At 26.9% G+C, this 23843-nt stretch overlaps 2 protein-coding genes across 15 annotated transcripts in view; one reads left to right on the plus strand and one right to left on the minus strand.

Moving 5' to 3' along the window:
- The first annotated feature begins 678 nt into the window (after positions 1 to 678).
- On the plus strand, positions 679 to 1730 carry Strat (RAB interacting factor STRAT). The gene is made up of 2 exons (XM_083031836.1): positions 679 to 924; positions 1455 to 1730. The coding sequence occupies exons 1-2, from the start codon at positions 802 to 804 to the stop codon at positions 1686 to 1688; spliced, it is 357 nt and encodes a 118-aa protein (XP_082887962.1). The 5' UTR covers positions 679 to 801; the 3' UTR covers positions 1689 to 1730.
- A 6087-nt stretch (positions 1731 to 7817) lies between these two features.
- The window catches only part of Phcl-1 (pH-sensitive chloride channel 1), a 58531-nt gene continuing 42505 nt past the window's right edge, over positions 7818 to 23843 (minus strand). For 9 of the 14 annotated variants that reach the window (XM_083031850.1, XM_083031896.1, XM_083031904.1 and 6 more), the window contains 3 exons: positions 20982 to 21032; positions 12864 to 12980; positions 7818 to 12031 (listed from right to left, as the gene is read on the minus strand). In XM_083031850.1, the coding sequence (XP_082887976.1) occupies positions 11900 to 12031; positions 12864 to 12980; positions 20982 to 21032 (300 nt within the window). In that variant the 3' untranslated portion in view covers positions 7818 to 11899. Of the gene's footprint in view, positions 12032 to 12863; positions 12990 to 20981; positions 21033 to 23843 lie in introns of all 14 variants that reach the window. The other 5 variants (XM_083031878.1, XM_083031912.1, XM_083031929.1 and 2 more) reach the window with 2 other exon arrangements.

Genomic DNA, 23843 nt, shown 5'->3' on the forward strand with positions numbered 1-23843 from the left:
ATTATGCAGGTATAAAGTTAGATTGTAGATTTTAGACTGTAGATCGTAGATAGTTTCGTTACCTCAAAATGGATGGATTACAACAAATTAGAATATATAGAAAAATTTCTGTTTAAAAAATAGAGAAGAATACAAAAAATATTTTATAATACATATTAAATTAATATATATTATTATACATATTAACATACATATTAATTTAACATTTCATAATATATTTTTTAATCTAATTTGTTTAAGAATTTATTCGCAAAGACTAATTATCATTAATTGTATTTGTGATTATAAATTGTGAAAATAATTTAATATATAAATTATAATTAATATAATTTTTATTCTAATGTATTCATATGCAGTTTATTTCTAATTTTATATATGTAGTCCATTCATTCATGTTGATCAAGTAATTTTAGTATATTGATTTTGTGTGTAAATATTCTTGTCAAATGTCTATAATATGTTATATTTCATTTGTAATATTGAGAAAATATTACATAACATCACACATCACTAGTATTTTTTACAATTGAATTACTCCATTCTGCAGTCGTTGACTTTTCCACTATTTTGCAATGATTTCTCAATTGATTGAATTTCTCGATTTCGAATCGAATGGGTTCTGTTTTAATGGCGCATCCGCAAGACGGAATGTAAATTGATTCATGTCCATTTCTCTTTCCATTCATTTTCGATCACGTGGTTACATATATGAAGAGTCGTAGTAGAGTTGAAATCGTAGTTATACATAAACGCCAATCTAAATCGTAGAAGAAAAAAAAGGTTCGAAATAAATTTCGAACCATGTCAGCGAATATTATTGATACAAAAAAGGATGCAGAAGGCAAGAACAAAAGCAAAATTTATTGCACATTTTGCCCTTCAAAAATGCTTAATGCTGGAACAGCTAGGTTAATAAATATGGAGGTTAGTTTATATTGTGTCTGTTTACATAGCATGTTAATATTGAAATAATCATCCTTATTGTTTATTTCTTTCACATAATATTAGTTTAATCGTTAATGCATTCATATTGTTTTATTGTTGAAAAACATTTTTAGTATATTGTTATGTTTTACATGATGACTTTACTGATCATTTCTAACCTAAAAATGATATTTATTATTGTATACTATGTGGTAATGTATAAATTTAAATTTATAAATTTTAATCAAATTTAAATTATCACATTGTATACAATAATCACTACCATTTTTAGGTTAGAAATGATCAGTAAAGTGTAAAACAACATAACAATATACCAAAAATGTTTTTCAATTAACAATAAAACAATATGAATGCATTGATGATTAAACTAATATTATGTGAAAGAAATAAACAATAAGGATGATTATTCCAATATTAACATGTTATGTACAAAACATTCATTTATAAGAACTTATCGTAAATAGATAATTAAGCACTTACGTTAATAACACTATAAAACTTTTTTGCAGTTTGCATTACCTTATATACATAGCAAAGGAGAAAATAAAGATAATGAGTCAGAAGTTATTTTGAACTACTGGTTAGTGGAAAATATGTTTACTTTCGAAAATATTGGTGTGTCACACACAGTAGATAACGTCAAGTACCTAGCTTGCGCTGATTGTGATAGGGGTCCAGTAGGGTGGCATGATTTGTCTACCCAAAAATCGTACATTGCACTGTGCAGAGTCAAACACGAATAAATAGAGCTGTATGCTTATTAATAAAATAATTTTGTAATTTTATGTGCAATATGTATAATTTTTTACAAGCACACACAGTCACAACACATACACAAGTATACAGAAATAATATTATATGTGGATATAAAATAATAATTATGTAATTATATGGATATGTGGTCTTTATACAAAGGCTGTTCTAAGTTTTTATGTCTCAAAATAAATAACATGTATTTTTTTTTAAATTAGACAAATAATTATTTTAAAGATAGAAAAATTCCTATTCTTCATATAAAAACAAGTATCATAAGTATGATATTATTTTATATTAAGCTTAGAATTATTTTTATTTCTTATATGCAATCTTAATAATTATATCAATATTATATAAAAGAAATAATATACAGTGAAGGATATTATATATAAAAAGAAAAATATATGGTATAGAATAAGAATAACAATATTTATTTTAGTTGACAATTTAATATTTGACAATAATATGTTACAAACAGCCAATAAATCAAATAATGAATTGTTGATAATAATAATAATAATCAGGCGGAGGGTGGTCCTTAAACAAAGCTTTGCCTACAACATGCAGATAAAATCTGTTGTGCCTCTTTATTTGACAGTTCAGATTCAGATGTTTAAATTGTTGATACAATTTAACAATGGATAAATTTTATTTATAATTAAAAATCAGCTGCATTTAATGTACATGCATTGTGTGAAGTATTATATGTCATTACATATCGCTGGTTTTATGTCGTAAATTACAGATATCATATGTTAATTTAATTAATCATAAATGGATATTGTATCGGCGTACATAATACTTATATATATTTTGTTCGCGTAATTTATGTATGTGTGTACGTATAATATATGGATAATATTATTTATCATATATATTATCTATTTTACGAAACTATTTTTACGACTTGAGGGAGTTTAGCTTATTATTACTTGTTTAATTATGTCTGGGTGGTTGTTTTATCTTTTTAATCTTAAATATTGAAAAAATAATCACGCGCGCGCATTCATGTTAGTTGTATTGCACTGATATTTAATAATATCACAACTTTATCTTATCTTAAAACTTGCAATTATACTCATGATAGTAAGACATCGTAATTTTATAATACAAATATATATTTCAAAAAAAAAAATATATATATAGAAATTAAAGAAGTCAGAATAAAAGTCATCTTAATAAGATATTTTTATAAATAAATAAATAATAACTATGTGAAAAATAATTGTATGCTATATATATAATTATACATATATATAATATTAATATATACTATGATGCTTAAATAATTATAATATATTTTTCTACTTTTGTAACATCCAAATCTTAAATGTAGAATATAAAGATATTACAATGTCTAAATATGATTTCCGTGTTTCCTGCATCATCAGATCATCACCATTGCGTATATTTATTATTTTGCGTCTAATAATCTACTTCTAATAATATCTACATAATTTTAAGTGCATATACTTTTATGCAAGGTGTTCTAAGTAGATCGTAAAGTTTTATTCTTGTAGAATTATAATTAAAAATGATTGAAAAAATATAAAATTAAATTTTTTTATACAACAAATTAGAAAGAAATTAAGACTAAAAATTGATAAGTTTGAGATATTTAATCACACAGAAAATAAATTTTTGTCAATTTACATATAACAATTCTACGTCTAAATTATACATATACAAATATCTTTGCTTCAAAAAATCGATAAGAGAAACAGAAGAAACAGAGTTAAATTTTACATGATTTTATCATAAACTATCACTGCAAATCCATATTTTTGTTAATATAGAAAAATAATTCATTTTTTCGGTTTTGTATCTCCAATTCCAGAAAAAATAATATTTAAAAAAGAAACTAAATAAATAATAGATATATATTAATTTTTATAAATTAAATCATATAATATAAAATAAACAATACAAAATTTGTTGAAATAAACGTACAATTATTTGCCAATAAATATTTAAACCGTTGAACTTATAAAAACTACCGGTTAATTATCCATTGGTGCAGGTCAGGATTGATCATTGTTATGTCTTTCGGAAGGTGTGACTGATTGTGTATTTTTTTCTAAAATGAGATATTTATATATAAATATTTATAATTTAAAATTGTACTTCTGTACGCAAAAATTATATTACAATGCACACATTTCCTTCTTGCATCATGGAGTTTGCACTATTTTTCAATTATAGAGTCTATTTTCGCTTCCGATGTACTTTAATAAAAATTCAATGAACAACGTTTGAATAAATATTACGAACAAGTAAATATTGCAGATTGCGTGGACTATATACGAATCTAAAAAGATACAACTGACGGTCCATGATGACGGTGTAAAGTAACGGTACAAGTACTTATATTTTGGTCCGTAGAATATTAAACATGAACAATATATTAATTAATTCAATTATTATAATAATTATTATAGCATTCCTATAATCTAATGGTTTATATTCATTCACAGCGTGAAATATACAAAAAATAGCAATAAATTCAACAGTTCTTATTCTTGTTTCATATTGCTGTTAGGCTCGATATATTTTTTCTTCGTTAACAAAGAAATATAAAATTACATATTATTTTACAGATAACAAAGATAAGAAATATTTTGGACAAATAATTATCAGATTAGAAAAGAAAGCAAAATATTATATTACGCATTTGTATTTTATATAAAAAAATGTTGTAAAGATTGAAATAAAAAAATATTGATATAATAAACATTGAACACTAAATATTTATAAATATTAATTTTAAACATTTATAATTTTTTAAGAAACATCTTACATTTGTGAGCCCAGCAACATGATCAAGTTACAAATTAATTTCATACAACCATTCAACTAATTTATTTTAACGACTAAGAAATTAGTAGGGCTTTTTCAATTTAAAATATAAATTTCAACGGGCTAATAAGAACCAAACACGGATTTCAATAAAAATTAATTTTTCACTGAAACTGATTTATTTTGCACAGAGCACAAATTTTTTCTTGATGTGATACCAAGTAATTAAAATAAATCTCGATATGAAATTTGGATTTGAGATTTGAGATTTATTGTAATTACTTGGTATCACACGTGTTTGGCTCTTATTTAGCCTGTTAGACTTTAAATTTGTAATTTATTTTAACTGTTAAACGTAAATTTAATCAAATAGCACACATTTTTATCAATGCTTGGCTTTACATAATCATTGTATCAATTATATATGTACAGATTTTTGTAATATTATTCATATAAAGAATTGTGAGGTAGCAGTGCGGTATAAACTGTACGCGATCAGGTAAATTCTGTTACGGAGAAATGTAATCCTTCTGAAGTCTGATTCAAAGCTTTTACCAAGTCAATTTAACGGTAGAAATAAATAGAAGAAACATAAAGATGCTCTCTAAAGATCTTCTATCCACACATTATATACTATTATATGTAATTTTAGAGAGAATTATAAGAAATATAAATGCATCGCGATAATCTCTTTATACCATAATCTTTTCGCATTATCGTAGAAATACACTTATGCTATATCGTATCGATTTATAATGTTAACTTATAGTGCATACATACACATATATGGAGAGTCTAGATATAAATTTCTTTTAAAACATCACACGATCGAGTCGTGGATGTGTCTTATCCGACATTAACAAAGCGTAAGCGATGCATAACATGATATTAGTGTTTTATTTGGATCTTCTCAAATTAGAGAGAGATTTCTCAGAGCTCAATATGTATTAATACACATATGTACGTATTAATGCATATTCCTAAAGTACAGATTTACATTTTTTTCGGCGGAATCATAATTTACAATTCTACAATATCAATTACTAAACGCATCACGTGATACTTGAGCTCTGCAAGAAGTGCCACAAACATTCATTAAAATATGTTTAGAAGAATTTTTGCTGCGCAATTACCTTCCAAGTAGCGATAAACACCATAAGCAATGAATTTTTTTATATTCGAGCACAATTTCATTACGACTTTATTTCAGCGCAAAAATAAATTAAACGTATAATTTATAAAAATCCTGATATAAATATAAAATTATATATTTAAAATATATATTCCACAAATCAAGATATTCTTCTAAACTTTTCACGTACATTTTTGTTTAAAATAAATACTTTTTATTCAAAGATCTTTTTTTTTTTATTTTAACATGTTCTCTTGTAGCATTATTCTGCAAAAAATAAAATGTTTTCTAGTTGCTACTTGTAAGGGAGAGTCGTTGCAGAAAGTATCCTTCTATTCTAATGTGATGAAAACTATTGTGATGAGGATATTATGCACAAAATTTTTTCACTCAAAACAGTTTTGTTATTGCATTATTACTATACGAGTACGTATGACGTCCATTAATGCATGATTGTGTATTAAATTAATATCAATCTGGCATATAGAGATTTGCCGAACTACGAAGTTTACATCGAATTACGCGGGTAGGATCGTTCGTTATTGCTCGCGATTTGTCATTCTGTAGATCATCGGTAAATAAGCCGTAAATCGTAGGCCAAAAAGGATTGCAGTAATTTAATAAAAAATAAACCAAGAGCTAACAAGTTCGTAGAATCGCTCAAATTAATATTTGCTTATTAAAGTCTGCATATATTTTTGCGAGCCTACATTTTTAAGAGTTATGAGAGATCTCGATTTTATACGCATACATTTTTTTATAATGTACATCTTATTTTTTACAAATCTCCATGTTTTTTTTATGTCATAATACGCAAACTTTACATTCGCTTTATACCATAAATAATGATTTTTTTTTCTTTACACTTTAGTTGCATGGCAGTGTTTTGAATTATAAGATTTCAATAGGCGCGAACACATATATGATCAAACAAAATCAATATTATATCTTCATAATGATAGTTTTATAGTCAAGACATTCGAAAATAATACTTGTGAAATTTTTCACAAATCAAAATTATTGTGAAGTATTTCAACATATGCACATTAGTTTCGGATTTGGGAGCAAGGTTTTTTTTTTATTTAAATGGACAAAATAGATTTATATAAAAAATAATTTACCGTATAATATGTTCTGTTTTTATTTTATTACATAAAACATAGAAATTCTTTTTTTATACAAGATGATTCATCACAATACAAAATCTTATCAAACTCTTTAAAAAGTAGCCAAAGTTATCTATATATATTTGTATGTGATTTTTCATTGTTATTACACACACATATACATATATGTATATGTATATATAAATTATTTATTTCTCTTATTAACTTTAAATTATGAAACACAAAGTGTATCGAGAAACATAAATGAATTAATCAATATATAAACATAAATTATCTATATTTGATTTTTCTCAATTTCTTAAAGAATTTTAATGTAAATTTCAAGAGATCACAACATTCTCTTTTTACTATTTGCAAGATATTTAGTTCTATTATACTTATATAATATTAATATTATGGTTTTTATTTAAATATCTATCCTATTTTACATAGACTCATTTGGTAACAACTTTTAATAAATGAGCGATAATTAAAAATCTTTCAAATGTTATTTAAGATCATAATTTCGACAATATAAATATATATATATATATATATATATAATATAAAGGTATAGATTATTGGGATTGATTTTACTAATCAAAATATTTACCAAAATTACAATTGGACACTATCGGCTTTTGTAAAATGCGATAAATAATCGAATCTAAAAGATAAAAACAATATTAGTAACAAATGTTAAACAAATATGAAGTATTCGTGTTTATTGTCAACTAAAATTATTTATTTTTGTGTAAATTATATTCTATATTTTATTGTAAAATCCTATTTAAATTATAATAGAGTCAAATTAAATATTATTTACTATCTAATGTCTGAAGAAATTTATTTTAAATAAAATATTAAAAGTTGTAACGTTACAGAAAAAACAATTGTAAAAATTAAGATATCTTTGTCTAGATAAAATTTAAAATATATATCTTTAACACCAATATAATTTCAAAGAGAGATTTCTATATATTATACAACAATATCTTATAAGAAGTAAATACCACTATTCGACAACTTAGAAATTAAACTTTGGCTAATTTTTAAGGAGATTAGAAACACTATTTGGACGAAAGAAAAGTTATATGTGACGATCAAAAAAAATTATATTATTTCATCTTTTTGCTGCAATAAACAAATAGTTATAATAATATGTCAGTTTGTATTATTATGCGAAATCGCATAATTATTAAAATTATTAATAGGGAAAAAATTTATTGAAAACTTAGTCCATAATTTAAAAATATTTGAAGAATTTTTTTCTTTGCAATGTTTTCGTAAGTTTTGTATTATTTATATTTATTAGTAAAACCGACAGCTTATATTTCCAAATTCACCGATTATTTATTAAATAAAATTATTTCGAATTATACTACAATACATAACAATCATCTCTTTCTCTCTCCTCTAATAACCTTATCTTATTTTCCCTTCTTTTCTATTTTTTTCCTCTTCTTTTTTCCTTTCTCTTTTTTCTACCTTCTTTCTCACTCTTTTTTTAAAAATTTGTTCCCGTTGTAATGTGACACTTTGTTATTATTCTCTCTACATCTTTTTGATCTTGCTTGCGTATAAAAGACAAGAAGTGTTATTGTTTCTTTTATTCTCTTGCCCTTCGCGATGTCGTAGAGAGCATCACAGAGTAAAAAAAGACTTTTTTAAATTTTGGAAATTGTATGCTGATGACATTTGTATTCCGTCTACTTTTTGGCCTTACGTGTTCGAAGAATTTTTATATATTATTTATTGCATATAATCAACATTTTATTATATATTGCAGATACCTCCTAAAAGAGGTACGATATTCATATACAAGTACAAATATTTTTAATTATTTTATATATTCTTTTCTCTCATCTTCTTGCTCTATATCATTTTCCTTTTATTTTAAGTATATTTTGCTTGTAACCGATAATACAATTTATCTAAGCAACAATTTTGTAAAATACTGTCGAATAATTTTAGAGATAGAATATTAGATTATTCTCAAAAAAATTACATAACAAAAATTTGAAAACGACTTTTGTTTAAATTCATCAAGAAATTTTTTTAAATTATAAACTGCATAATCTTTTTCATTTGTTATTACATTTATTCAAATAAAATTATATTAATACTGATTTTAATATGTAGTAGGAAAATACAGTAGAATCTCGTTAATTTTAAACTCGTTAATTTTGGTATATTAATTTTGGTCTTCCACATATACTTTCAAAAACACTAATATCGCGTTTCTTCTATGTCATAATAGACAGATTATGTGATGATACACGTACAGATAATAATTTCACAACTATGCAAATAAAATGATTGAGTAGCTTGTATAGTAAAAAATTTTGGTTTTATTAATAATTTTGCCATTAATTTTGGTTTTCCAAAAATTTTTCGCTTTTATGCTTGCTAAAATTAAGGCCAAAATTAGAGATTCTATTGTATGAGGTGTATTTTAAGGCCACCCAATAAAATTGCAGGCAATTTTCGGAAATACATATTAATTTAAATTATTTATTAAAAAGGGCTGTGACACAATTAATTTCAATTACTTCAATTTCTTTAATTTTGTCATATCGTTGATAATGATGCGCATGATGCGCATTAACCATTCAAATTATTTATTATAAAATTAGAGTGCTGCGCGAATTATGTGTAATGTTTGTTATTTTATTTTTTACTTTTTTCTCATAAAAATCGATAAGGTGATAAACGTTGTTAAAGCGAATGCATTTAAAGGTTAAGCGACATTTTAAACTAAATTTCTAATTGGGCTTTTTTTTTTTTTTAAAGATGACATCGATAGTTGCACAATCTTTAAAAAAACGATTGTTGTTTTACAATGTGCATTAAAAGATTTCGAAGTTAGAGAAAAATACATACATCTATACGCCAGTGAGAATGAAAGTCCTTTGGCAGTTAGACGAGATCTGTATTAATAATGAGTATTTATTGTTCAGGCTTGATTTCTTGTGTGTGGACGTCTCAGTTAGCAATATATATACGGGGTATCTCTCTAAACACTTTTCCTAATATTAAATCACAGTAATTACAACATAAATATAGTATTTAAAAAAAATCTAAAATTTCTTATATTATATAAACATAAAAGATAAATAAGAGAAAAAAATAATTCAAGTTTTTGTGAACTTTATACGTTAACTGGATAATATATATTATCTTGACATTTTTTGTCTTTTTTTTCATTATACTATATAACAAACTAAGACCAGTGCTAACCGCCATTAGATATATCGATCCTTATACATGTTTTTTTTTTCAATTTGAATGCGCATTTGTCGTCCGTATATACGCGTGTGTGCGTGCGTGCGTGCGCTTGTGTTGTGTGTCCACATGTTCCACTCTATATTGAGAAATTTATATTAATATTTTAATTTATATTAATATTTTTTCTCGTATTCAATAGCGAATAGCGCAATAACAACAGCAAGACGGTCTCCTTATAATTATAAGTATAATATCTAGTGTATATATCTCGAGTGAATTACCGAAACATATTCCCGGTATATACATTCGGTTTGTATTTTCTTGGTCTGTTGGTTTTTGATATTGCTAGACACGATAAGTATAACTCAATCAGTACAAATGGAGGATGCGCACTTAAAAGCGCCTCCGACATTGCGTCTCTTCTAAGTACTGTAATATTACAACAGTGACTTGTATAGTAGTAGCGATAATACGATAATAGAATAGCAACCGTATAACAGTATAATAAGGTATTAGTTACGATAATAATAAAAATAGTAGTAATAATAATAATAGTAGTGTAGCATAGCAATACTGTTCCTAAAATAGTATGCGCAAGACTACAAGTAGAAATTTCGAATTAGCCGACAGCGCTCGACACGTGTCATAGAAATAGTTGTGATCAATGTATTCCGAGAAGAAAACATCAGAGTATTGCGTGTTACTACTTTCAGTAATATCAAGATGATGTTTTTCTTCCGCAGCGCACATGACGCATAAATCGACTGCGAATTGCTTTTTTCATTCGTCTAGCATTCACCGTATTTTTCATATAAAGTGAACAAGAGTCTGCACTTTATGTTTTCCATTTTTTATCAGGTTGAATGGCGGCAATTTCCCTGGGTTTCAACGTACAAAGTCGTGATACATAAATGTATATATTTTCACCAAAAAATCTTTGCCTCCGATTCGGCTTTTCGTTCAATAACATCTATCCGATTTGACAGAATACTTGACACGTAAAATGAGCCGTTCACTTATTTATGTATAAATGTAGATATTACAGTGAAAGCTATATATATATCTATAATTATATATTATCTTTGATCATTTTAAAACGCTTATTTATTGGTTTCAATATTTGTTAAGAACATGAATGGGTCATGTTATGTGAAATATCCTGTACTTGTCGCTTTTCTCTCTCTATCTTTCTATCGCGTTCTACATTTAATGTTTGGTTGCGGATATTTCGCTATCATATGCCTGGTAAGGATGTTCGAATTAGGCGCAATGATAATATTTTATATATTAGTATGTGTAATTATCATCAACTAAGCTAAGCGCGTCATTCTCTCGGTTTGACTGAAGCGTTCGCCGGCGGCATTTTATCTATTATTTCTAAAGATATAAGAGAGGAAAAAGAAACAGAGATAAATGTATAACATGACTGCTGTTCATAGTTGCGGAGCGGACGTGAATCTACTTTCTCCATAAAGAAGTGCTTTTAAAATTTATCACACGTGAGAGAAATGAAGAATAAACAAAGACGAATCTATCTCGTGGATACTCTTTTCTTTCTTATTAGGTCGCGAATATTCCATCAGCATACTTTTTCCTCTCCCCTTCATTCATCAAACATTGCTTATTCGAATTAATTTGTTTGATCTAGCTTGTTTTTTTTATTATAGACGAATAATTTCACGATTTTCCATTAAAAATTCCGATTTTTGCGTGTTGAGTTACGTTATCGTTATCTGTGTCTTCGCAGTGAAGATCCGATCACAAATTCATACGATTATCGATATCTTTATTTACACTTAGAGGTATTTTTGTTCTTGAGAGAACGCTCACTGTAGATTTAATCCCCATGGCCTGAGCATTGTTTTTGCCTATCACGAGACTTCGTTGTCGCTCGTACCAATGATGAGAGATCTTTCGAGGATCGTTGTGCGTCGCTCTACGAGGTGCCCTTATAATGAATGAAGAAAAAAGTGAGGAACATGAAAAAGGCGACTGGAAAAGTGATCCTGGCTATCACGTCAATTGTTTTTGCCACTCTAATTGGATGCGGGGGGTCTTTTTTCCGTAGCTGTAAGAAGAAAGTTTTTGTTACTATAATCAAGTTTAAGATTTTTTAAGGTATACATATCGACCGTACGAATCACACACTTGTCATATTATAAAGTTTAATAATAACTGGAAAAAATTATGTTATTATATTAAACAAATCGATTTTACGTATTCAATTTACAAGAGAATGTAAACAATTATTAATTCTTTTATATGTGCAAGTGTATATATATACATATATATAACTTGCATATATATTGCAAATATATATTTCAAATTTTTAAAGAATACTGTGTTGTACTGAATGGTATACATATAAAATTACTTTTTTTTTAAAGTTACGCACTATCATCTGTTTGACTCTTATTAATTCGGGGAATTTAAATTATATTTTAAATTTCATACTTGGCACCTCTATATGTTAGTACCGGGCGGATTAATGTTTTATAAATTCTCAATTTATTTGTTCTCAATTTTATCACATAAGAAGACCTAAAGTTTCAGTTAATTGATTGCCTAGTTGATTTAAAAAAATCTGATTAAAGATCGAAACTATATAGTGTTACAAGATTAATCTTTTATAAAAAATAATATAAATATTATAATAGGTCTATTATAGATGTTAACGCATATGTTATGCCTGACAATTTGTATTAATCTTACCATCGTTACTTGGAATTATTCTGTGTGTAGAAAAACAAGTCGAAAATTATATATATATATTTTTTTTCTGTTAATCCTAATTTTATATTTTTCAAGAAAAGAAAAAAACAATGATATTTATACATAATAGATTAACTTATATGTAACATATACATATATTATATGTTATATGTAATAAATTTACTTACTTCGGCAGTACAGCCATTCGTTGCCGTGTGCGTGCAAGGATTAGGTCCACAATTGGTGCAAGTGACGATCTCGTTCGCTCCAGTAGTACCACCGGTAGTAGTTCCGCCCTCCCGCTTCTTTTTACCCTGCGACAGGGTCTCAGTAGAAGAAACTTATAATTTCAATACACGTCATTTTAAACAATGATTCATTCTCTCTCTCTTTTTCCTGCTTCTTTCCTTAGATCTTTTTCTCCGTTTTTTTTCTCAAAATATCTCGTACATTGACAGTCTTCCATTTTTCACGTTTACATTACTTATCATTATCATTTTTACACATACAAGCAGGTATGATTCAAGTGATAAATGAATAAAAATGAAAACATTCTCTATGTTTTTAATATGTTATTACAATAGTAGAATAATTGATTTTTCGAAAAAATACATAATAATCAATAAATAATAATCGATAGTATGACATTTTATATAAACGCACTAAATAAAATAAATAGTAACATAAGTATACTAATAAAAAAAGGCTTTGATAAGGCCTTAACAATCAAATTTGCTTGTATGTGACATTTTTAAAAAACTATACATCCGAGACACATAGAACATTATTTTCACATTATAAATAGATGCAAAACATTAATTTTTTTACCAGTCCGGCAAAAGTTACACTAAAAATTGTTACTATTTCAAAATGGTATTGAATATCTTTGAACATATATTAAAAGAAGATGATAAATAATATAAAAGAATACAAAAAAGTTTTTTTACCTGATAGGTGAACTGGATATAATAATATCATTGATAATTCAGAGATATTTGTGTAATGAATTTTGCCAAGATTACGCGAAGAAGAAGAAATTAAATATCGAAAATTACAAAATTATCTTTGCTCATTGCGGAAATCATCAAAGAATGAATCATTGTTTTATAATAATTTAATGTTATTTATTAGTATATATGTATATCAATCAACTTTTTTTCGTGCCTCTGCAGTATAACTTATAAATTACATGCCATATAAATATCCACTTGATGTTTCACATCAGACCTCAATTGATTTTAAAAAAAATAACTTGAAACATATATAAGTGTTATTATTCGAAAGATTATAAAATTAGTTCATTACGAGAGATTCGATGTGAACATTATTCTCGTACAAATAACTGTACATGTATCTAAACAATTTGTTTGATACAATACGTCCTCAAACACACGTCCCTCTCACAAAATAAACTGCTGATGTCACTGCAATTAAGAAATTTCTCTGCAATTTTTATAAAATTTTATAGGAAAGACGATGAGAGAAGAACGCAACTTATTTTCATATTTAATTGTATTGTATTATATTGTATTATTTTAAATTGTATTTATTTAAATTTAAATAGCTCAGAAGAATAGACTCAATTAGATTAAAATTATTTCTTTTTAAATACAATAATAAAATTTTCTTGATAATATAGTTGAAAGATAATTTCTAATAAAAAGTAATTTATAATATACACACAAAATAGCTTACTTCTCGGCACGTCTTTCAGCATGATCTCGCTTGAAAATATTTGCGATAAAACTGTACTAATTATCGAACGGATTTCCGCACCGCCTTGTTGCGTCTCAAAAGATATCCTGTCTTAAGCTTATGATATGTGTTAAGCTTAAATGAGAATTAGTTCAATGGTAAAAGCAATTTGTTGATACCACAATTAAGGCATGATGTATATATAACGAGATGATAACTTGTAGCCAGTTACACGTTTGATAATTTCACTATAATCGTGATTTTGATTTTCGATTCGCAATAATTTGTGACTGAACGCTACTATTATGTGTTCGTGATTTTTGCATCAATAAAAGGATATATTAGCTTGATGAGTTATGAAAGCCGCTTTTCTACTTTGTTTATCCTAATCGGAATTAATAATCATTGATCATGAGAGCTATATGCTTAAAAAGTGTCGAACGTAAAAAGCAATAAGATAATTATCAGAGAATTTTTTTTTTTTTTTTTTTTCTCGGCCGCATGCTCATCTTTCAAAGCCTTTCTGTTTTAAAAATATTGTTTGCGCAAGTGATGGTCTTTAATATGCCAGCGGCCATGATGTTTCTATTTAGGATATTTTTCTTTTTTTATGTTTGTCATTATTAAGAGAGTTTGCTTAGTTATTTTTGTACTTGATATTTCATAAGAAAAAGACTAGCGAGAAAAAAATTTTCCGAAAACTCAATATTATAACATTAATTAATAAAAATAGAAAAACATTAACAAAAAGAATATAAATATTGAACAATGCTTTGCTGATTAGAGAGAGATTTATGGTGTGCAATAAAAATTACCTTGCGCGAAAAATCCTGGTCGCTGGTGATGTAGCGGAAGCAATTAAAACAATCGCGAAAAGACACATCGATATTTCTTAATGAATGCTTTCATAACAGATGTAAAAACAAGAAGATACCAGTTATTTAAGCTGTAGATTTAAAATGTTAAATTTTTCACGAAGCAAATAAGAAAGGCTAATTGTCAGAGCACTATCGAATAGTTAAAAAAGTTACTGTTTAATAATCAAATACAAATAAAAAAATTAAGATCCTGAGAATTCACTAGAATGCAAAACTTTAATATAGTATACATACATTTTTGTACATATATACTCTTTATAAAAATTATGTAAAAAATAATTATATTATACAAAACGATTAAGAAATAATTAAGCGCGTTTTTTCTCTTCATTATTGCGTAAATCCACTTATTATAAAATAACGATATTATTCTTAAAGCGTTAAAGCATAAAAAATATCGAAATATCAGATAAAGCATTGAGTGAAATTAGAACATGCATCCATGCATGTGCACGGCACGCTTTCATGCATTTCATGCGTAATACGTACATTTTAATGAATTTTCGTCATCAATATATGTAAAATGCAGACCAGATGCAAGAAAAGTAAAGGCGGAGGGAAAGGAAAATTTATAAAACAAGAGAGAGATCCTCTCTTTCCTATATAATCACATTATCTATTTTATATAAATGCACAGCGATTTGCTAAGATAATGAAACTATAAAGTCATATTAAACTTGATTAGATTATGATATTTTAAATATAGCTCTTATTACAGTTTTACTGTATAAAATTTAAGAGATTAATCAAACTACGCAACTTGATTTGCTTGTCATTTATTCATTATGAAACGAGAAGATAAATTTCTTTCTTTTTTGTGCATTTACATATGTGTTTGCACCTAATCCAAAATGCACTTACACTGAAAAAATATAGGCAGAGATGTATCATAAAAAAGCATGTAAAAAAAGTAATTTATTCGAATATTAACAGAGTGAGAAAAAATAATTTATATTGAAATATTTTGTCGTTTGCTCCTGTTGAATACTATTGAGAAACTTGCAAGTTTTTAAATATCCTTTTATGGCAATATGTATTCTAAAATTGTTTTTCGCTGTTATACGAAATTAAAAGTACAAATATACACAAACACACACACATACACACGCGCGCGCGCACAGGCTCAAATTCATTATACACATTCAGGCATACACTCACGCACACATTCACGACTTGCTCACGTACGCACACACGCACTTATATTTTTATAATAATATATATAGGTTCAAAAAATTCAGACTTCTGTGAAGTATATTAAACCTCAACACGTATAAGGTTCATATGATAAAATGTGATGCAAGGGCAATCATATCTAAATGGACAAAATTCGATGCTATGTCTCTCTTAATAAGACATGAACACTCATCAATAATTATTTCCTGAAGAATTAGCTTATTTTGGGTTGAACAATAGCTAGACACATCCTTCTCTATTGGATCTTTTTTATTGAATAATTATTTTCTTTATTAACTTATATTTGAAACGTTATGATTTATGATACATATCTACTAGAAAATTATGTCATCTTTAAACTTTAAACTTTAGGTTTTTTTCACAGTGCAGGTAACGTTTGCCTAATAATGCTTCAGCTGACAACTGAAATTATATATCTATGAATTTATTTCATAATTATTTACCATTTATATAATAAATATATTCCTGTATTTCTTTTCTCTGACTTTGCTGTCCAATCTATATATTCTGTCCAATAAGATATGTCTTTGCACCACTTTTACTGCTTTGTTAGGTTTAATATAATATATAGAAATCTGATTTTTGGAATTTGATAAATTTTTTTAAAATAAAAAATGGCACACAGGATATTTAGGTTGAGGAACTGGCAGCATCTTTATCTCGCTTTAGAACGCGTTACGTATAGTCCGCTATTTTAGTTTTGAATGCAAATTGTTATTTGTTTCCTTCATTTTTTAGTTGCATTTGAAAATGTCAACTACAGAATAACATACAAGCATCAAATTTTGTGACAACAAAATCTACTGCAAAATCTTCTTTAGAGATATATTAAATGCTTGAAGAAGCATATGATGAAGCGATAATGAAAATATCGTAGGTTTTATAAGTCGCAGAAACATTTTTGTGACGACTCTGAGGAAAATGCAATTAACGCACTGAAAAAACTATCGAAAACTAATTTCCAGAAATTTTTTCAATTTCTTATTGTTTCTTGCATTAACAATTGTTGGCAAAAATGTGTAGTTGCTCAAAGGAATTACTTTGAAGGAAATGTAGTGTGAATGTTCTAAAGATAATTATTTATGTATTATAAATGAGTTCCGGGAACTTTTTAAACCTACCTCTTTTAAATATATATGTATATAGTACATATATATATACATACATATATATACTAGCGCTCAAAAGTTTTAACATATCTTACGTTTTTTCTAATAATTTCTCTTTTTATACATAAAATACAGAGTTACAAATGCTATCTTACTTTCTATCATAAACTTGATAAGTCTGATAAGTTTGTAAAATTATTTATTTTTAAAAATCTTTTTAATGCAACAATAGCAGCGCATTTTTCAAAAGATATTCTTTTACTTGGGGCTATTTTCATTACTTTATAACTATAATTTCCTCTGCATTCACAACTTAACTAACTTTAGTTTAACTTGGTACTTAAGTTTTATGAGAATATTGTTTACACGCTTTTAGTTTTCTATATATATTTAAATGTTTATCAGTACCTCACGCAAGTTTGAATCCGCCTTTATTTTCAACTAATATACACACGCAAAAAAAATATTAGCTACTATAGTTAAATTTTAGATGTCTCTATATATTACACCTAAAATTTAGTTATCATATTTAAATTTTAGCTATGGTAATTAATATTTTTATTCGTGCATAATATTTGTCTATTTCAAAAATTTGTAATGATTTTGCAAATTTATCGAACTAGGTTTGCGATAGAAAGTAGTAGAATATTTATAACTTTGTATTTTGTGTATGAAAAATGAATTATTATACATATATAGCAAAAATGTAAGATGTTCTGAAATTCTCTCTTTTGTGCAATAGTGTACATACATACATATATAGATATTTATTTTTTTATATTTAAAATTACACAGCATTCATTTTTTCACGTATAAGAAAAAAGATTTTCCTGATGTATTTGTAATTATATTTCTATTTATTGTCATTGTGACAATTGTGTTACAGTGAGGATACAGTTAGCTAGTCATACATTTATTTAAACAAATCGAAAGAAAACATTAACAATCTAATTTTTAATATAACATTACAGGTATATATGTTTAGCAATTTAAATGACAAAAAATAAATTTATTTTTCTTGACCTTTAGTTCTCATCATGATCAGCTTTCGCGCGCGCGTCTTTGGTAAGCTTCCTATTGATTTTAGCTATTAATGAATGAAAGAAATGAAAAGATTAATTCGAGATGATCGGATATTATTGTAAAAGCTAGAAACAACATAAAAAATTTATTAAAAAATAAAAAAAAAATAATAATGAGACTTATCAGCGATCATAAATGAGACGAAGAATAAGGTTTGAAAAATCCACATATTATAATACTACTGATGTACATTAGTGACAAGTTATCAACAGATAAGACATAAATAACTGTTAGAACGCCTATGATGGAGAGAAAAGGACATATAGAAACGCGCGCGACTTTTAAATTTTCAATGAATTCTTTACAATTGTTGCGTATACATATATTATAGCATAACATTTCGTATCATTTTGTCGATTGAGACTAAGTAGTAAATAAAAAATCGGCCAATCCATACGAATATAAGCGCACGGTGAGAAGAAACAATCCAATGTTACATGATTACTAGGCGCCCGACATTTAATTTTGTCATTTAATAAACAGCATTTCCGATAATTTAATAACAATTTCTCCAAATTTGAAAAAGAATTTGCTATTAAAGAAAACATTTAATAGTTTGAAACATCTTGCATATTGTTTTTTTTAAATTTGTTTAGCTAAATTTATAGCTAAAGTTTCTCAAGCAAATGTTAGAACACCGAGATAATAATTTTTAATTAGCGCTATATATATAATAAGCCATATGTTCGAAAATTGACTAATCGGTGTAGGATAGCATTGGAATGATGTAATTATAGGATTAAGAAATGAAGATTTTTTATCATTTAAAAATTACTCTATTCAAGATTTTCTAATTTCCGGATTTTCGTATTCAGAGAGAAAGCGGCATATAAAATGATATATTAAATTAAATACATATGTACTACATATGTATATGTAAATGTATATGCACTGATTTTGTTATATTAATGGCGGTCATTGTCCTAATTCTATTACAAAATGTATGTCTGTTTAACTAACTATACCCTCCATCACACATTATCACAATGAGAACAAATATCATTACGAAAACATAAAGGAAACCTTTCTATATACGAAAAAATAAATACTGTATAAACGTATATATATATATATATATACATATATATATTTGTAAATATCAAAATAAATATTTCTAAATACAAATTCACAGATAAGAAACGAGCTAATAAGAGCCAAGCACAGAAATTAGACACAACAAATTTCTATTAAAATCTTATTTATTTAATTTATAAATTGAGAATTAAGAAGGCTATAGGAGCCGTACGCGGTTTTCGGTGCGTTGATTCCAACGAAATTTTTAATTTTTCGTTGGAATTAAATACTTGTGCACGAATTTTTTTACTTGGTATACTGCCAAGATTTTTTCGGAATAATCTCGACTCGAGATTTTTAATTCCGACGTTCCCCTCTGACCCCCCCAATGAAATATAAGCGAGAAAAAATATTGGTCCGAAAGTCGCCCGGCAAGCGAAAGACTCGGGTTCGATTCCCGATTCAGCGACTTTCGGACCAATATTTTTTCTCGCTTATATTTCATTGGGGGGGTCAGAGGGGAACGTCGGAATTAAAAATCTCGAGTCGAGATTATTCCGAAAAAATCTTGGCAGTATATCAAGTAAAAAAATTCGTGCCCCGTGCACAAGTATTTAATTCCAACGAAAAATTAAAAATTTTGTTGGAATCAACGCACCGAAAACTGCGTACGGCTCCTATAGCCTTCTTAATTCTCAATTTATATTTATTATAGAAGGAGCCTTTATATTCTTAATTATTTAATTTAATAACAAATTAAATAAAGAAGATTTTATAATAAGTTTGTTGCGCCTAATTTCTGCTCTTGGCTCTTATTAGCCCGTTTCCTACCTGAATTTCTATTTATATATTAGAGCCTTTTTGTTTTAAAATATCTCTAATTTCGAAAATTTGTCCTTGTTGCAAAAATTTTCTATCTCTATACTCATCACATATCGCTAGTAATATACGAAAGTGTGATAATAAAAAATATGTGGAGTTCATAGAGTACACGTACGTAACACGTGTCTGGGAATGGTAACAAGTATCTATTTGTACGTGTGTATATGTGTCTATATACGTATATGTTTTTAGGACGCGGTTAAGATTTTGCACGTGCATTTTTCTATTTTTCTTTTCTAATTAATTTTCTTTGACATTATTACTTATATGAAATTATACACGTATTATAGTACACATTTCTCTTTTGGGTTGTAATATTTTGTTGTATTTTTTTTCTCATAATTATAATTCTGATAAATCATAGAATTGTAAATATTTTGTAATTCGCATCTTGCGAAAACCAAAGACGCGCGAAATCATGACCGCGTCCTAATGCAATGGGAGATCTTACCAAAGGGCTGGCCAATATAATTCCTATCCTGCTGAGTACCGCTGGGAGCCGCTGTAACATCACAGACACCAAACAAAGAGACTTACCAACATTTCCACCAACCAAATTCTTTACTAATCGTGTTTATAACAGAAATAGACAGACAGAAAGAGAGAGAGTGTGAGAAAGAGAAAGAGATAGAGAAAAAGGAGAAAGAGAAAATAGAGAACATGTCAGATATTTTTCTTTTTCTTTATACTCTGCTTCATAATTTTCCAATATATTTCGATCTTCATTTTCATTAGCTTTTCTAGCAACAACTAGAAATATTTCCTAACGTTATATCTAAGTTATAAGATAGATTATAATTGAGTGATGGAATTTTAATTTTTTTTTATTTTGAAATTTTCTTGATCTTTTTTGACAGAATATAATGTGTAAATATAAATCATGTTATATATACAACATGGTATCGCCATTCATTTAGTAAATAGTAAATTATGCTTTTATATATATATAAAATTAGTAATAGTAATTTACGCTTTTATATATATGTATAAAATTAATATATTTTGAATTTTTATAGAAAAATTCATTTCAATATAAGAAGTGCGCGTTATTTAATTCAGATAGAATTACTTTAGAAACCTGCAAAGAGATAAAGATAGGAAGAATATTTTGTTAAGATATTTGAAAAAACAATCATAACAAGCAAGAAATTAATGAGACTGATGACAGAAAAGAAATTGTAAGTTAAAATAAAAAAAATTGAATGAAAGTAAGAATAAGTAGAAATAAAAAAGCGAAAGAGATCTGAGAATTCAGAGAAACAAAGTGGAATCAAATAGTAAAGACATACATATTGCAGTCTCTTTCAAAAATAATAAACACTCTCAAAGAAATACCGCGTTAGTGATGCTCAAATTTGCTGTATGCTGGGGTTATCTGTCTCTTTAAGATACGGCCGAGTTGTTTTCTTTTTCTTTTTTTTAAACGTGTCTTTTGGATATCTTCTTGTGCTAACTCCAAAACATTGATGCGTTACATAATTAGTGCTGCTAAACATATATCGTGGAATATCAATCTTCAAATATTTTCAAAAATTGATCGATTATTGCTGATAAAAATGCGGCACAATCTGCGCGTGATTCTTATCCAATAAATTTGCGGTTTGCAAATAACATTGGCTGAAATTTGACAGAAAATAACACTCACACTCTCTAGAAAAAGAAAAAAATACGAATTTAAAGGTATAAATATAAAAGTCTCGAGAGATGCAGATATTAGACAAGATCATACTGTGTTTGTGCAAAGTCACGCCAACATGTTCATATGTGCAAGATATAAACGCAACAAAAAAACGAGCGATATGTCAATAAGTATCGAACATAAATATAAAAAATTTATTCTTAAAAAATTTGACAGAACTTAAAATACATTGTAGCAAACAACTATTTTCATTTACGATTACTTTTTGCATACTATACGTCACATTATAGTGATTTCTCTCTAAATTATTTTATAGGACAAAACGTCACTATAGTGGCTCTTTTTTATTTTGTATTGAGTGTCATTGGACATTTTGTTTTTGCAAGATAATAATGTTATATGTATTTGCATTTGTTTTTTGAAAAAAAAAGAAATTTTAATACTACCGAAAATTTGATGAATCACATAGTATGAAACAGCGAAATATTGATTATACTAATATCAATAAAGTGCGTTCTGCGATAGAGCTGCGCAGCCCATATATACTTAATATAAGGGCCAGTATGTAACATCAAATAAATCGATGTTACTGTTACTTTGTCATTTCTTGCCATAATCTTCTTGCGAAATGTTCCTATTCAATGAAATCAGAAAGATGATCGCAAAGCTGTGATTTTACAATTAAATTAAACTCTATGTAAAATTTTACAGAATATACGAAGTTTTAATTTGATTCTATTAAAAGGAAGATTGTCAAATCCTGATAAGATGGATAATCTTTATCTAATAGTCAACAATATTTATTATCATAACAGATTTATAACTCGGAAAGATATTGCTTAGAGTGTAGGATATCGTTCCAAAGTTGTTCATTCGTGCGAACGGGTAATCTGTGTTTGTGGTCTCAACAATTAATTAATAATCTTACTGTCCATATAAACCAGCAGGATGATATTAATAATTTCTCTGCAAAATTTCTCTGTATTATCTAATTACTTATTGTGCATGAAGTTGTTATGAAAATCGATTTAAAATATTTGATATATAATATTTCATATTTTCGAACTATATTTGTATTTACATACTAGATTCATATTTATATATTAAACAATTTATCATGATTATACGAAAATAAAAGCATGAAAATTTCGTTTATTTCAAATTATTTGATTTTAATCGAACAGTGATTGGTTTTTCCAAACTGACTCCGAATATTAAATTAACCTTTGAAAAATAATTTATATTAATTTGTGTGTACACATATATAAAGTGTTCTGTAATAATCATTGGACTTCTCGTGTGCACGTAGAGCGAGTTAAACCGAGGAAAGTTCTCTATTATTCTGTCTTCACAATAATTAATGAGGAATTAATTACAAAAGGTTCAGCCAATCCGCGCAAATACAAGTGCGCGGCGAGAAGAAATGGCCCCGTGTTACGCGGTTATTAGGCGTGCGATAATCCTAAATTGGGATTGATAATCAAATTTAATTATGTATTGCGCCCAGCAATCGTGTAACAGTGTGATTTCTCTTCTCGCCGCTTGTGTCCCACGGATTTACCGATATTTTTTAATATTACCGCGGATATCCTGTTTAGGTATATAATATTTAAAATTTTCATATTAACATAAATCAATACAAATCTTTTTTTATATATTTACGTATTGACAAAT

The sequence above is a fragment of the Prenolepis imparis genome, unplaced genomic scaffold (assembly GCF_030444845.1).
Source record: "Prenolepis imparis isolate NDT839.2.m4 unplaced genomic scaffold, iyPreImpa1.0 SCAF_1, whole genome shotgun sequence".
NCBI classification, from domain to species: Eukaryota; Metazoa; Arthropoda; class Insecta; order Hymenoptera; family Formicidae; genus Prenolepis; species Prenolepis imparis.

Excerpts from the sequence above, each read along its gene's own strand:
- Strat (XM_083031836.1), top strand. The coding sequence starts at position 802 with ATGTCAGCGAATATTATTGATACAAAAAAGGATGCAGAAGGCAAGAAC. Across the intron at positions 925-1,454 it reads CTAGGTTAATAAATATGGAG|TTTGCATTACCTTATATACA; the intron begins GTTAGTTTATAT and ends ACTTTTTTGCAG.